Source organism: Leopardus geoffroyi, chromosome D1 (genome assembly GCF_018350155.1).
Source record: "Leopardus geoffroyi isolate Oge1 chromosome D1, O.geoffroyi_Oge1_pat1.0, whole genome shotgun sequence".
NCBI classification, from domain to species: domain Eukaryota; kingdom Metazoa; phylum Chordata; class Mammalia; order Carnivora; family Felidae; genus Leopardus; species Leopardus geoffroyi.
Window position 1 is genome coordinate 45,659,191 of NC_059329.1, and position 14,882 is coordinate 45,674,072.

The following is a 14,882-nucleotide window of genomic DNA, read 5'->3' on the forward strand; positions in this document are numbered from 1 at the left end:
AAATAACAGATATTCTCCCCACACTCTTTGGACTATAAGAACCCCTTTTTCTAGTTTCTCTGGTAAAGGGAAAGATCTGAGTTTTAAATGGCTGCACAGCTGCGACTATCATTACCACCACTGTTGCTGGAGGACAGTTCTTGGAGTCCTACCAGGAGAATAAAACGAAAATGCAAAACATAATAAGAAATGGTGATTTTCTACAGTCTTCTTCATACAGGAGCCCTCATTTCTAGTTCTCTGACCATAAACAGAGGAAGAGGGGGTCCCTTAGAGCTTTTTCTGTCTGTACTCATTGTACAGATCAAGAATAGGAGATTCCCCGGAGTGCAAACAAGGAGAAAAAGGATGGTGAGTGGGAAGAAACAGGAAACTTCACTGGTATCAGTCACACTTCCAGTTTTGACCCTTTTCTCCAATCTTCTGCTATCATTTAAGGTTGCAGATAGTTGCTTTATGTATACCGTTCAGGGTTTTTAGTTGTAATCAGTGGGAGAGACAGACAAAGACAGACTCTACTTCCTTCAACTTAGCAGAAAGAGAATCACAAAATTTCCAGAAATAAACCCTACCATTTATGGTCAATTGATTTTGACAAAGGTGTCCGTGCAATTTAATAAGCAAAGGAGAGTTTTTTCAACAAATGATTCTGGAATAACTGGATATCTATATGCAAAATAAATAGCTGAACCTCTGCCTCACACCATATGCAAAAGTCAACTCAAAATGGATCACAGATCTAAATGTAAAACCCGGGGTGTCTGGGAAGCTCAGTCAGTTAAATGTCCAGCTCTTGATTTCAGCACAGGTCATGATCTCAGTGTTTATAAGATTGAGCCCCACATCAGGCTTTGTGCTGACAGCACAGATCCTGCTTGGGATTCTTTCTCTCTCCAATCACTCTCTGCCCCTTCCCCACGTGCATACACACTCTCTCCCTCTCTCTCAAAATAAGTAAACTTGAAAAAATAAAATAACAATAATAATAATAATAATAAATATAAAACCAAAAAATATAAAACTTCTAGAAGAAAACATAGGAGAAAATCTTTGCAACTCTGGATTAGGAAAAGATTTCTTAGCTAGAATACAAAAAACAATTAATAAACTGAACCTTCATCAAAATTTAAAACTTTTACTTTCAAAAAGTACTGTTTACAAAATAGAAACACCACAGACTGGGGAAAAAATTTTTTACATCATGTATTTAATATGAGATTTATATCCAGAATTTTTTAAAAGTCACCTGCTCCAATTCAATGATTAACAAACCCAATGAGGAAATGGGCAAAATATTCCAATAGACATTTTACCAAAGATACACAAATGAATAAGCACACAAAAAGATGCCCAACATCATTAGTCATTAGGGAAATGCAAATTACAACCATAATGAGATACCAGTACATATTTCTAGAATGGCTATAATCAAAAAGACTGGTAATACCAAATGTTGGCAAAGATGTTGACAAACTGGACTCCTTGTCCACTGCCACTGGGAATGTAGAATGGCAAAGCCACTTTTTCGTAAACAGTTACTCAGATGACCTAGCAATTCCAATCTTAGGTATCAACCTAAGAGACATAAAAACATATACCAAGCAAAGACTTCTAGGCAAATACAGAAGTAAATTTTTTTAATTTGTTTTATTTTTAGAGAGAGACAGCAAAAGCAGGGGAGAGGGGCAGAGGGAAAAAGAATCTCAAGCAGGCTCCATGCTCACCATGGGATCATGACCTGAGCAGAAACGTTCAACCTACTCAGATGTTCAACCTACTGAGCTACCCCGGCAAGAAGTATTATTTATAAAAGCCAAGACCTGGAAGTAATCCGAATCTTCATTAACTAGTTAATAGATAAGCCAAATATTATCCATACTATGGATACTATTCAGTCATGAAAAAGGAAAAACCTGATATGGATAAACCTCAAAAAAACACTACGTGAAAGAAGTCAGACACAAAAGAGTGCCTACTGTATAATTCCATATATATGAAATTTTCAGAAAAAGCAAATCTATAGACTATGCTATAATAAAGAATATATCTGGTCTCTGTTCCCAGTTTCTGGTACACAACTTCAAACATCCTTAGAATTTCCAGAATGATAGGAGTGTCTCTTATGCTAATGAGGTGATTCACAATGATAGATTTAGGATCAGAGTTGATCACCAGAAAGACCACAACCTTTTCTTTTCTGATATGCCACATCCCTACTAGTCATCACAAACAATACTTGTCACTACACAGCAAATTCACCTATTGACAATACAGCCAAGAATCAACAAAGAAAGAAAAAAGATGTGCAAACAAAATAGTAAGAAATATATTATACATATATGTGTGTATAAATTAAATTTCTTCGGCAATTCAAAAAGTTTAAATTACTTGGTGGACTCATCCCAACATTTTATACAAAATTCCTTTGGTATGCTTTGTACAAAAAAATTTTTCTGTATATCTAAAGACTATTTTATAATAGAGCCTGCATTTTCTAATATATTCAACCACATTTAGCTATATAACCAAGATAGGCAAGTTTAAGTTCAGTGGGTTGGTGAAGGGGAAGTAGTTGGGGCTGGCTTTACCCATGTGGAAATAATTGCTTTCCTGGCCTAAAGCTCTTCCTATTAGGATCAAAACAAACTGATGTTATCTTAAGAACCCTTCCAATTTTTGAAAAATAAAACCTAAGTGTTCCATACTTAGCCAGACATTGTCCAGATATTGTTTGTTTTGGTTAAGGACAAAATTATGGCACATTTATTTTTGTATTTAAATCAAAAGCAGAGTTTCTATTATGAAGAAAATAAGGGCACTTCAATAGATAATTACCTCGGTATAGAAAGGCACATACAGAATTGGTATAGACAAGGCCACCAAGCTTAAATATTGTGATCTGATATTTTTAAAAACTCAGCTTAGCCCCTGGCCTTCTTTGTCTGCACCAGAATTTTCCAAATAAACTCTGTTCAACAGGAGTATGAAATAATGTCACAGCATATAACATGATGAGCCACTTGAGGCAGATTTAGTGACAAGGACAAAATTTTCCAGCAAGAATAAAATACAAGTTCTGAAGATCAATGTAATTCTGGCATGGATTCTAAATTTTCTGAGCACCTGCCAAAACATAGCATGCTGTTTTGATTCATGGAATTATAAAACTGAAAAAAAAAAAAAAAAAACCAGAATGAAAAAAAATATGTATCTATATATACACATATATATTACCAAGATGCTATGTAAACCAGTCTTCTGCCTCTGGCAGTTCAATATCTAAAGCACCCAGATTGATGGCTATTAAGAAATAAACCTTTTTAAAATGAGCAAGATAGCAATCCCACAACCTCTCTGAAGCCTCTGAATGTTTCATCACCCTAAAGTAATGACCAGTGGCTTCAGTTATCTCCAACTTTCTGTTCTGCAATCAAAACTCATTTCTTCCCATCTCATTAAAAAAGCTTTGGGATTTCCCTGCATTAGCTTACTTGTTATAAATCCTCTTTGGGCCCTAACCTTTCTCTCTAGACCATTTTCCATATTTATTCCTTCTCTCCTTCTCTGGATACTATCCATTTTCCCCACATGTTTTTTGTTTTGTTTTGTTTTTGTTTATGTTTTTTAGCTATATTCTATCTGTTGCTTGAAAGGAAGAAGCATTATAATAACTTTTCTAGGTTAAATTCCAATAGATTATTTATATAGCTTGTCAATAAGCATATGATATAGCATAAACAATAAGCATAAGCAATAAGCATAGTATGTCAATAAGCATACAATTTGGAAATCACTCCCAGGGGGGGAAAACAAAAAACACAAGAGACTTGAAAGAGTTATTCAGGAACATTCTAGAATGGTCAGATTTCCTTTTTTTTTTTTTTTTTTTTTAATTTTTCCCTTACATGATATGGGAGGGAGCTAATCAAGTTAACAAAGAGTATATTTTAAATGGCAATGGACATGTATAAAGCATCTTAACATTTTCTTCCTGTTAAAATACAATACATAAATCAGAGGCCTTCTTGCAGAAGAGATAACCCAATTTTCCTTGACAGGATCACTGAGCCTTAGGCTGCACTTCTGGAAGGTCAGTGTCTCACCATTCACAGCGGGACTTTTGTCCCACTAAGACTTGGAATTATCAGAACTAAGTTTCTACTATTCAGTGATTTCACCCTGTTTTTCTAATAGAATTCTTATGTTTATTTGTACATTTCAGTTTTTCTGACATTGCACTAACTCCTGCTATGTTTTATTCTATGTATGTAAACAAAATCATGCTCCATAGAATTTGGTTGAGTAGGAGACGTCAAGTCCATAACTAAATATATTCTTTATATAACTGAGCTATCAGCATTAGACAGCAGAGGGCACTGACAAATATGCTGACCAAAATATTTAAAGTCTGTCTTTCATTACCAACTCTCAGTTCACACACTGTTACAAATAACCACAATCCAGAGATTTCCATATACTCAAATACAGAATATACTTAATCATATTTAATTAAATAAAAAAGTTATAATTCAGTATAGACTAAATTTTAATACGCTTCCTTTGGGCCAGACATTGTGCTAACTGCTTTATACATGTTATCTAATTTGCTTCTCACAAAGTAATGCATGAAGTGGATGCATTTATTCCTATTTACAGAACAAGACACTGAGTAGCAATGTCATAAGTGGCAGGTTGTGGATTCAGCTACTAAACTATATATAAAGCTTCCTGAGAGAAGAACCCATACTAGTTTTATTTACCATTAAAACCTAGCACCTAGTATAGTCCCTGGGACTCAATATTTAGGGAAAGAAAGGAAGGGAAGGGACACTAGATCTGACTCCAGTGCCATGCCTCAGATCTTTAAGATGCTCTCAATAGTATTTCCTCATTTGATCAGAGTTTACCAGCCACTAGGCCCCGGCATTCACTAGACACCAAGCCACTAAGATCTCAGTATTTGAAATACTAACACTTTGCTTATTAGAGACATACATATATTCTGAGGTGGTATTAAAACAGAAGAGTAAAAATAAACAGATAAATAAAATATTTAACTAAGAAAAACTAAATGCAATTTTAAAAATATAAATATATGAAAGCTTACTTCTAGGTTTCTTTATATAAAGAATTCTCATTCACAAAGAAGAAAAAACACTTAAAAAGTAAACTAAATTGAATATAATTTTTAACAGTTTTAACAATGTTGGAAGTATATCTTAATATCTCAAATACTCGATTAACTTTGTGAACAAGATTGAATATTAAATATGTAAATTTCAGTCTCTTCAAATAGTCTTTCACTCATGAAAAAATGTCAAAAAATTTATCACTAATATCACAATTTCATGATTTTGAAATAATATAACCCTAGTATTTACTACACATATAAATCTATATTTATGGTTACATTTATCTTAAACTGAGAGTTGATTAAATCAAAGTGGTATTTATCACAGATATTCTTTCTAAATAACTCTATTACTTGTTCATCAGAACTATACTAAGATCCTTATTATATGCTAGGCAGATGCTAAATCTGAAGAAACAGAAATCCATAACAAAGAGCTCCTACTCTTCCTGCAGCAATTACACTACAACAAAATATTCTGTATTACTTATGTAGGGCATTTTGTTCCTGAAAGGCAAAAAAGATTTCCATTCTTATAAAGCATGTAGAATACAGCAATATAAAACAAAAGTAGATACTGAGTCAAATCCCCTATCCATCTTTCCAAAATAGCAATCCATGCTGCTGTGTTCTACTTTATATACAAAAATCTTTAAATACATTTCAAACCCCTTGCTATGTCTTCATCTGTTTTGCCTTACTCAAACTGTGTGTTCCTTGAGTTCAAAGAAGAAAGAACAATGAAAAATATTTGTTGGGGCGCCTGGGTGGCTCAGTCGGGTAAGCGTCCGACTTCAGCTCAGGTCATGATCTCACAGTTCATGGGTTCGAGCCCCGCATTGGGCCCTGTGCTGACAGCTCAGAGCCTGAAGCCTGCTTAGGATTCTGTGTCTCCCTCTCTCTACCCCTCCCCCCTCACACTCTGTCTCTATCTCCCAAAAATGAATAAACGTTAAAAAAAATCTTTTTTAATAAAAGAAAAGAAGAATACTTCTTTAAAATAGTTTACAAAAGTGGCTAGGCATTAAAATCAGTAGATTTTAGTAATTCTGTATGATAGATTAGTAGTTCTATACTAGATGAGTAAATCTATATAAATATAGACACTGGAGCCATAAGCTAGACCCAAGAGACAAAGTCTTTGGGGATGGAGTCCATGCACCTAAATTTTATAGAGCTCCAAAGGCAATTCTCATGTACAGTAAAGGCCAAGAATGACTTTTTTAAAAAAGGGGAAGGGGGATATACAAAGCTGCCTAGAAGTAGAAAATGTTACAGCTGTATAGGATCTTAAAGATCAACTAATCAATTCATTTTCTAAAGTACGAATCTGAAGTTGTAAGAAGTTAAGCAAACTGCCCAAGAACACATAGATAGTACAGCCAGGAAGAGAACCCACACCGACTAGCATGCAGACGAGTGCTCTTTCCAGCACACAAAACTGGCTATTCCATTTGGGAAGGAGATAAAGTATTAATTCTTGATTCATAAGCTTAATCAATGTAAGTGAGCATTCGTATGGTAAATTATCAGGGAAACATGAATTCAAAAAAAAAAAAAACAACAAACTACACTTGACCCTTGAACAATGTGGAGGTTAGGGGCACCAAACCCTACCCAGTAAAAAATCTACATATAACTTTTGACTCCCCAAAAACTTAACAACTAATAGACTACAGTTGATTGCAACCCTTAAGATAACTTAACCAGTCAATTAACACATATTTCCTATTTTATAAGTTTTATATATTGTATTCCTCTAATAAAGTAAGCAAGGAAAAAAAGAAAATGTTAACAATATCATAAGAAAGACAAAATGCATTTATAAAATTTAAAAAATCCATATATAAGTGGACCTGTGCAGTTCAAATCTTGTGTTGTTCCAAGGTCAGCTATACTTTCTTGAATTTTAAACACCTCCTTTGGAAAGAACTGTGATAAAAGAATCTAAAATGGAAAGTTGTTTTGATATATAAATGAGCTGAATAATTACTAAGTGCCCAGAACAGATACTAAATAAATGTTACTTCCCTTCAACACCACACCCTACTCCCCTCCTTTTTAATTCTACATCAAGATGTCTCTCCTTAACTCTCAACTATGCCCATTTGTACGCTTTCTCCTAATTAACAATGCCTTCTGACCTCCTCTCCTTCAGCAATGTTCATAAATTCCTATAAGGCCCAGCTGAAGATATGCTTCCTAAGAAATTTTCTAAACTAACTTAACCTTACTCTAATTACTTGTTTCTTCCTCTATTAGTTAAATTACTTGTACTCTTAAACCTTACACTTCTTCATAATTTCTTTTAAAGGTATGTAATTGTAATTACTTTCTAGCTCCTTTCTATATTTTTTTCTTCCATAAGTTTTTAGTGGGCTGGAATGTAAGTCACCCAAAGGCAAGGATACTGGTTTGATTTGCTCACTCATAAATCACAAGCACTTAAAACAATGCCAGAAATATAGAAGGTGCTCCATAAATACTTGCTGAATAAATGGTAAAGGATTATTCCTCCTTCCATTCATCTCTCCAAAATTCCAAATGTAATGCTAAAGACATAGGTATGAAAAATTAAACTTTTTCAAAACAATGAAAATAAGTATGCATATTTAACATTTTAGAAATACATAAAATTTTTAAAAATTAACAGAGCTACAAGGGCACCTGGGTGGCTCAGTTGGTTGAGCATCCGACTTCGGCTCAGGTCATGATCTCACGGTTCATGGGTTGGAGCCTAGAGCTGCTTTGGATTCTGTGTCTCCCTTTCTCTCTGCCCCTCCCCAGCTCACACACACACACACACACACACACACACACACACACTATCTCTCTCTCTCTCTCTCTCTCTCTCTCTCAAAAATAAATAAATGTAAAAAAAATTTAATAAAAATTAATAGAGCTAAAAAGATAAGTAAACTCACTGGCTATAAAAAGTCATTTAACTTCTTTATTCTACACTCCCAGTGATATCCTTGTAAGAACTGGATAGGATGAGCTGATAAATAGAAGGTAAAGGATTAAATTAAGACCTGGATCTTGCAATCCTACCTTCCTAAAGTAAAGAATTTCTAAAATTTGTTCTCTCTCAAAACTTTGAATTAAGAATAATCTAATGAAAAAACCCACTTTCTGACTTACTCAGATCTTAAATTATATAAAAAAAACAGTAGATTTTTTTAATACATAAATTTAAAAGAATTACTCTATCTTTCAACAAAAGGGTTGTTTTACTCTATACATAAACACCTGGAAGACTGAACATAGAATCACATCTTTCCTAAAGAAATCACAAAAGTGTAATTTTTGAGCCCAGCACATTCAATAACTGCGATAATGGTAAATTTCATAAATAAGCCCCACCAATAAAGAAACAAATTTAAAACAATTCTACCCAACCCACAACTATATGGTCAACTAATCTTCAACACAGCAGGAAAGAATATTCAATGGGAAAAAGACAGTCTCTTCAACAAACAGTGTTGGGAAAACTGGACAGAAACATGCAGAAAAATGAAACTGGACCACTTTCTTATACCATACACAAGAATAAATTCAAAATGGATGAAAGACCTAAATGTGAGACAGGAAACCATCAAAATCCTAGAGGAGAACAGAGGTAGCAACCTCTTTAAACCCAGCCACAACAACTTCTTATTAGACACATCGCCAGAGGCAAGGGAAACAAAAGCAAAAATGAACTACTGGGACTTCATCAAGACAAAAAGCTTCTAGACAACAAAGGAACAATCAACAAAACTAAAAGGCACCCTAAGAAATGGGAGAAGATATTTGCAAATGACATATCTGATAAGGGGTTAGAATCCAAAATCTATAAAGAATTTACTAAACTCAACACCCAAAAAACAAATAATCCAGTGAAGAAATGGGCAGAAGACCTGAATAGACATTTTTCCAAAGAAGACATCCAGGTGGCCAACAGACACATGATAAGATGCTCAACATCACTCATCATCAGGGAAATACAAATCAAAACCACAAGAAGATACCACCTCACATCTATCAGAATGGCTAAAATTAACAACACAAGAAACAACAGGTGTTGGCAAGGATGCGGAGAGGGAAGAACACTCTTGCACTGTTGGTGGGAATGCAAACTGGTGCAGCCACTCTGGAAAACAGTGTGAAGGTTCCTCAAAAAGTTAAAAATAGAACTACCCTACGACCCAGCAATTGCACTACTAGCTATTTACCCAAAGGATACAAAAATACGGATTCAAAGGGGTACATGTACCCCAAAGTTTATAGCAGCATTATCAACAATAGCCAAACTATGGAAAGAACCCAAGTGTCCATACACTGATGAATGATAAAGATGTGGTGTATATACATACATATGTAGAGACATACATATACACCACGGAATATTACTCAGCCATCAAAAGGAATAAAATCTTGCCATTTGCAACAATGTAGATGGAGCTAAAGTGTATTATGCTAAACAAAATGTCAGCCAGAGAAAGACAAATATTGTAAGATTGCACTCATGTGGAATTTAGGAAACAAAACAGATTAACATATGGGAAGTAGATATAAAAGGGGTGGGGGGAACAAACCATAAGAAAATAACTCTGTTATTTTCTTAATTTAAGAATTTCTTATTTAAGAACTCTGTTCTTAACAACAGAGAACAAAGGGTTGATGGAGGGATGTGCATGGGGAATGGGCTAGATGGGTGATGGGTATTAAGGAGGGCACTTGTTATCATGAGCACTGGGTGTTGCAGTTAAGTGAGAAATTCTGGATTTCCACTCCTGAAGCCAAAATTGCACTATATGTTAACTTACTCGAATTAAAACAAAAATGTGAAAAGAAAAAAAATTCTACCCAGAAAAACTGTCTGCTTCCTTGCCTATGTAATTTAATAAAGATACAAAAATCTAGCCCACATATAGGACTGTACAAAGAACATATCAACATGGTTAGACATTTAGTGACAAAATAGAACTGTGAAGGGTACTTTTTCCATCCATTTTAAGCGACATATTTCCTTATACATATGAAAAGGGGACAGTGATAATCAGAATGCATAAAAAATCATGGCTGATTACAATAATCTCACAGGTCTCAGCTACTGTGCTCTTTTTTAATTGTCAAAATATAAGATAATTGAATAAACAGAAAACTCTAGTCTAACTAAGTGAATTACATTGAAGGAGATTATATTGCATGATGGGAATGAATGGGAATTAGAGTCAGACAGGGGTTCAAATTGTCTCTCTTCCATTTCCTAGCTGTTTGATCACAGACTAATGTCTAAACTCTCTGAGCCTCATTTTATCTATAAAATGAGAATAATTTCCCCTTTGCAGAGTGGGGATGAAGAATTAAAAATATAATGTGTCACTCCTTTGCTTAAATCCTCCAATGATGCATTATAACACATTATAAAGTCAGTTTCAAACTCCTTCAAAAACTACCTTATTTTTTTTTAATGTTTATTTATTTTTGAGAGAGAGACAGACAGACAGACAGAGCATGAGCGGAGGAGGGGCAGATAGAGAGGGAGAATCAATATCTAAAGCAGGCTCCAGGCTCTGAGCTGTCAGCACAGAGCCCAATGTGAGGCTTGAACTCACAGATCACAAGATCATGACCTGAGCCAAAGTTGAACACTTAACCGACCGAGCCACCCAGGTGTCCCTACCTTCTTATTTTCTGAGAGAGAAACCATGTTTTCCGGTCTCAACAGTTCTTAAAACATCCAAGTAGAAATTCCCAATAACTAGACAAAATGTGTAGGCTTAGACTTAGAACACAGGGAAGGGCAGACAAGAAAAGTTCAATGTCATCATGCAACCAGATAACAGCTTACTTATTTTTTGTAATTCGGATATACCAGTCTTTATTCTTGCTACCTGATAGCATTGTCACGGGGTTACTTCTTAATCTACTGTTTAACAGAAATTTTCACAGCAATGGGCTAGAACAATTTTGTAAATGCCCTAGAATAAGTAAGCTGCTGACCCCTCTCCTCCCTTAGCATATCATAAAGTTTCCAATATGATAAATATGGTGATTTCAGCTTCTCTTTAAATAACCCATTAAATTGTTAGCCTTTTAGGTTTTCTCCTACTCCCAAACAAATTCTCTATTATTGCCTTGATACTAACTAAAATTTAGCACATTCCAAATGGAATCTGGACTCTAGTTACTTCCAGACTCAACATAAACTAAGTATTTTTTAACTCTCTACCAGATTTTTTTCCCCAGGTATTGAAGCAATTATTTTCTCAACCAGAGAGTAAGCACTTCTAAAGGCCAGAATCATGCTATATTATCCATTTCCATAACACTTAGCCCAGCATCTCCAAAAATCTATGCTAACTGTATATACACATATTTAATATCTTTGGGTTTTGTCTTAATTCTCTATTTTCCAAGTCAAATAATTAAATTAAAATTAATTTGTAGCCTATTCTAAATACCATTTACTGAATACTTACTACATCACTGTATTTTTTTAAACTACAAAATATTATCATTTGTTATCAACACCAACATATCAGAGACTTATAAGAAACCTCAAAATTTAAGACATATTAAAACATGAAAAATACTATATGGTAACTATGAGATATCACAGATTAGAAGACACATACCATTTTCAGAGATCCTAAAATGTAAAAGAAAACAATGTGCATCTTAACAGTTTTAACTTCATTTTAGACACTGAAAGTCAGTGCTTAAAAACTTTGTCCAACATTAATACCTGTTAACAAAGTTAGCAACCTGTGCAATCCCTAATTCCTTAGTAACTGGGGGAGAAATGGATCAAAAGTGGGCTGCTTTACCCACTTCCTCTCCATTATGTAAAATATGTACATATCCAATATGTGTGGATATGCTCAAAAGGTTACTTTTAAAACTGTCTCGCATGCATTTCCCCAAACTTCCTTTAACAGAAGATAAAATTTAAAAATTAATTGCCACCGCCCAAGAGAAAATACATAGTATTTACTAAAATATGAAATTTATTTTGATATATTCTAGGCAGATAAATATGTCTGACTTTATTAGTGGGTTTTTTTTTTCTCAAAATGGTACCACATACTATAGTTAGTTGAGAATACAAAGGGATCAGTTAAGTCTTTTTCATTGACAAAATACATACTACAAGTTAATACCGAAGTGCCTTGCCAAGATACAATTCAACACTTAAGAGTATATCATTTCCAAATGATTGTACATTTTTGCCTAACAAGAAGATATATTGACTGACAAAATTTATAATCATACAATAACACAATTTCAGTTAACTCCTCAGATATTCAGTCACTTCTACTATTAAATACTTAGGTTACTGAATTATAAATATTAAATTAAATAAAAGAACTTAATTCTAGAATGAGGAACACTATATTTTATCCTTAAGTATTTGCTAGTAGAATAGAAAAAGGAATATGGTGGGGCGCCTGGGTGGCTCAGTCGGTTGGGCGGCCGACTTCGGCTCAGGTCAAGATCTCGCGGTCCGTGAGTTCAAGCCCCGCATCGGGCTCTGTGCTGACAGCTCGGAGCCTGGAGCCTGTTTCAGATTCTGTGTCTCCCTCTCTCTGACCCTCCCCCGTTCATGCTCTCTCTCTGTCTCAAAAATAAATAAACGTTAAAAAAATTAAAAAAAAAAAAAGAAAAAGGAATATGGCAATGTGATGTCATATTCTACATCAACTTAAGCATGTCTTAGTGAGAAAGTGAATTAAGAAAAGGCAGACAGAGTGGTAATTAGGCTGATAATCATTCTGGAATGAAAATTTATTTCCAGTGGTAGCATTTTTTTTTTTTTTAAGAATTGGTAGAAACATTTAGAAAAGTCAAAACTTAGAATCTGTTCCTTAATTGAGCCTCAACTATAAAACAGACTAAATTCGTTTCTGTCCCCCCACCACACCTTTTGTCTCTTGTCTCTCTCGTTCTCTGTGTGATAAATGTCAACATTACAAATTATTTTATCCTAAGAAAGAAGTATCAGATCTGTAGGACATAGGATAAAAAGAAAGGAAAAAGCACAGGATTATTTTCATTAAAAATATATATATTTGTAAAACTTACTATTACATAAAATATCATTTTCTTTTAACAGTAAAAGCAATCGGCAACCAAAGATTAAAAGACTTAGCATTTTGTTTTCAACCTAAGGTCTGGTTCCAATATGACTGAACTAGAACAGATTTGTAAGTAAGATTCACTCACCAAGTATTTCTCAATTTGTTATATAAATTATCACAGAATTCACATTTTATATTTTAAAAATGGCAGACTAAGGAATGAGAAATAATATTTATGTCAAAATTCTCATCTTACTTCTCCATTTCTTAACGTTGTGATGGTTCCTCTTGCTACTCCCATTCTAAATAGTGTTTCTGTGGCCTGTGAATTTAAAAAAAAAAAAAAAAAAGCAAAAATATATCATTTATATTCTGTACTCCCACCCCAAAACTGAAGAAAACATTCATTACTATTACATTTCCAGCAACTTGTAGAGGAGCATCAATACAGCACAATAAGAGATACATGATCTACATTCTACTTCAGAAATATCATTTTCAGAATGTTTTAATGTTATCAAGAACTCAAGTGAAATTGTTTCAAAGGTTATTTTGATCTGATAGTATTCACCCATATCTATATGGTTTCAAATCAGTACACTTAGATAAGTTTAAACCTTAGTTTGATTAAAAAGATTAAGTAATAAGCTAGCACTTGAATTCAATTCAAAATTATCATTTATTCTATTTTTCATTCCATTTAAGTTCAGTTGAAATCACTTCACTGCTACTGAAATACTGACAGAAGATGAAATAATTCAGTGATTCCACACATAAAATAATACCAAAAAAGAGTGATTGCTTTTTATACACTAACAATGAATAATCCTAAAATGAAATTAACAGTTCCAAAGAAGCAAAAGACTTGTTCACTGAAAACTACAAAACACTGCTAAAAGAGATGAAAGAACCATAAGTAAATGGAAAGACATCCTGTGTTCATGAACTGGAAGACAAATGTTAAGATGTCAATACCACCAAAAATGATCTATAGAATCAGTGTGAATCCTACCAAAATCCCAATGACTGTTTTACAGAAATATAAAAAAAATCGATCCTATAATTGATACAGAACCCAAGGGTCTCCAAATACCCCCAAACAATCTTGAAAAAGAGGAACAGGGGCGCCTGGGTGGCGCAGTCGGTTAAGCGTCCAACTTCAGCCAGGTCACGATCTCGCGGTCCGTGAGTTCGAGCCCCGCGTCGGGCTCTGGGCTGATGGCTCGGAGCCTGGAGCCTGTTTCCGATTCTGTGTCTCCCTCTCTCTCTGCCCCTCCCCCGTTCATGCTCTGTCTCTCTCTGTCCCAAAAATAAATAAACATTGAAAAAAAAAAATTTAAAAAAAAAAAAAAAAAGAAAGAAAAAGAGGAACAAAGTGAGAACTCAAACTTCCTGATTTCAAAACTTATTTCAAAGCTACAGTAATCAAACAGTGTGGTACAGTCATAGGCAAACAGATAGGTCAATGAAATAGAACAGAGAGCTCAAAAATAAAACCCCTGCATACATGGCCTACCAAAATCATTCAATAGGGGAAAGGACAATCTTTTTAATATCCACATGCAAAAGAATGAATTTGCACCTTTGCCTTATGCCACATACAAAAATTAACTCAAAAGGGATCGAAGACCTAAATATAAGAGCATTAAAATTATAAAACTCTTAGAAGAAAAATAAGGGAGGAT

At 34.3% G+C, this 14,882-nt stretch overlaps 1 protein-coding gene across 2 annotated transcripts in view; it reads right to left on the reverse strand.

The window, feature by feature from the left end:
* Positions 1-14,882, reverse strand: part of TMEM135 (transmembrane protein 135) — a 264,516-nt gene that overhangs the window by 151,835 nt on the left and 97,799 nt on the right. The window contains exon 5 of one of the 2 annotated variants that reach the window (XM_045483689.1): positions 13,454-13,519. The exons of the other annotated variant lie outside the window; for it this stretch is intronic. Within the exon in view, the coding sequence (XP_045339645.1) occupies positions 13,454-13,519 (66 nt within the window). The remainder of the gene's footprint in view (positions 1-13,453; positions 13,520-14,882) is intronic. 2 annotated transcript variants of the gene reach the window in all.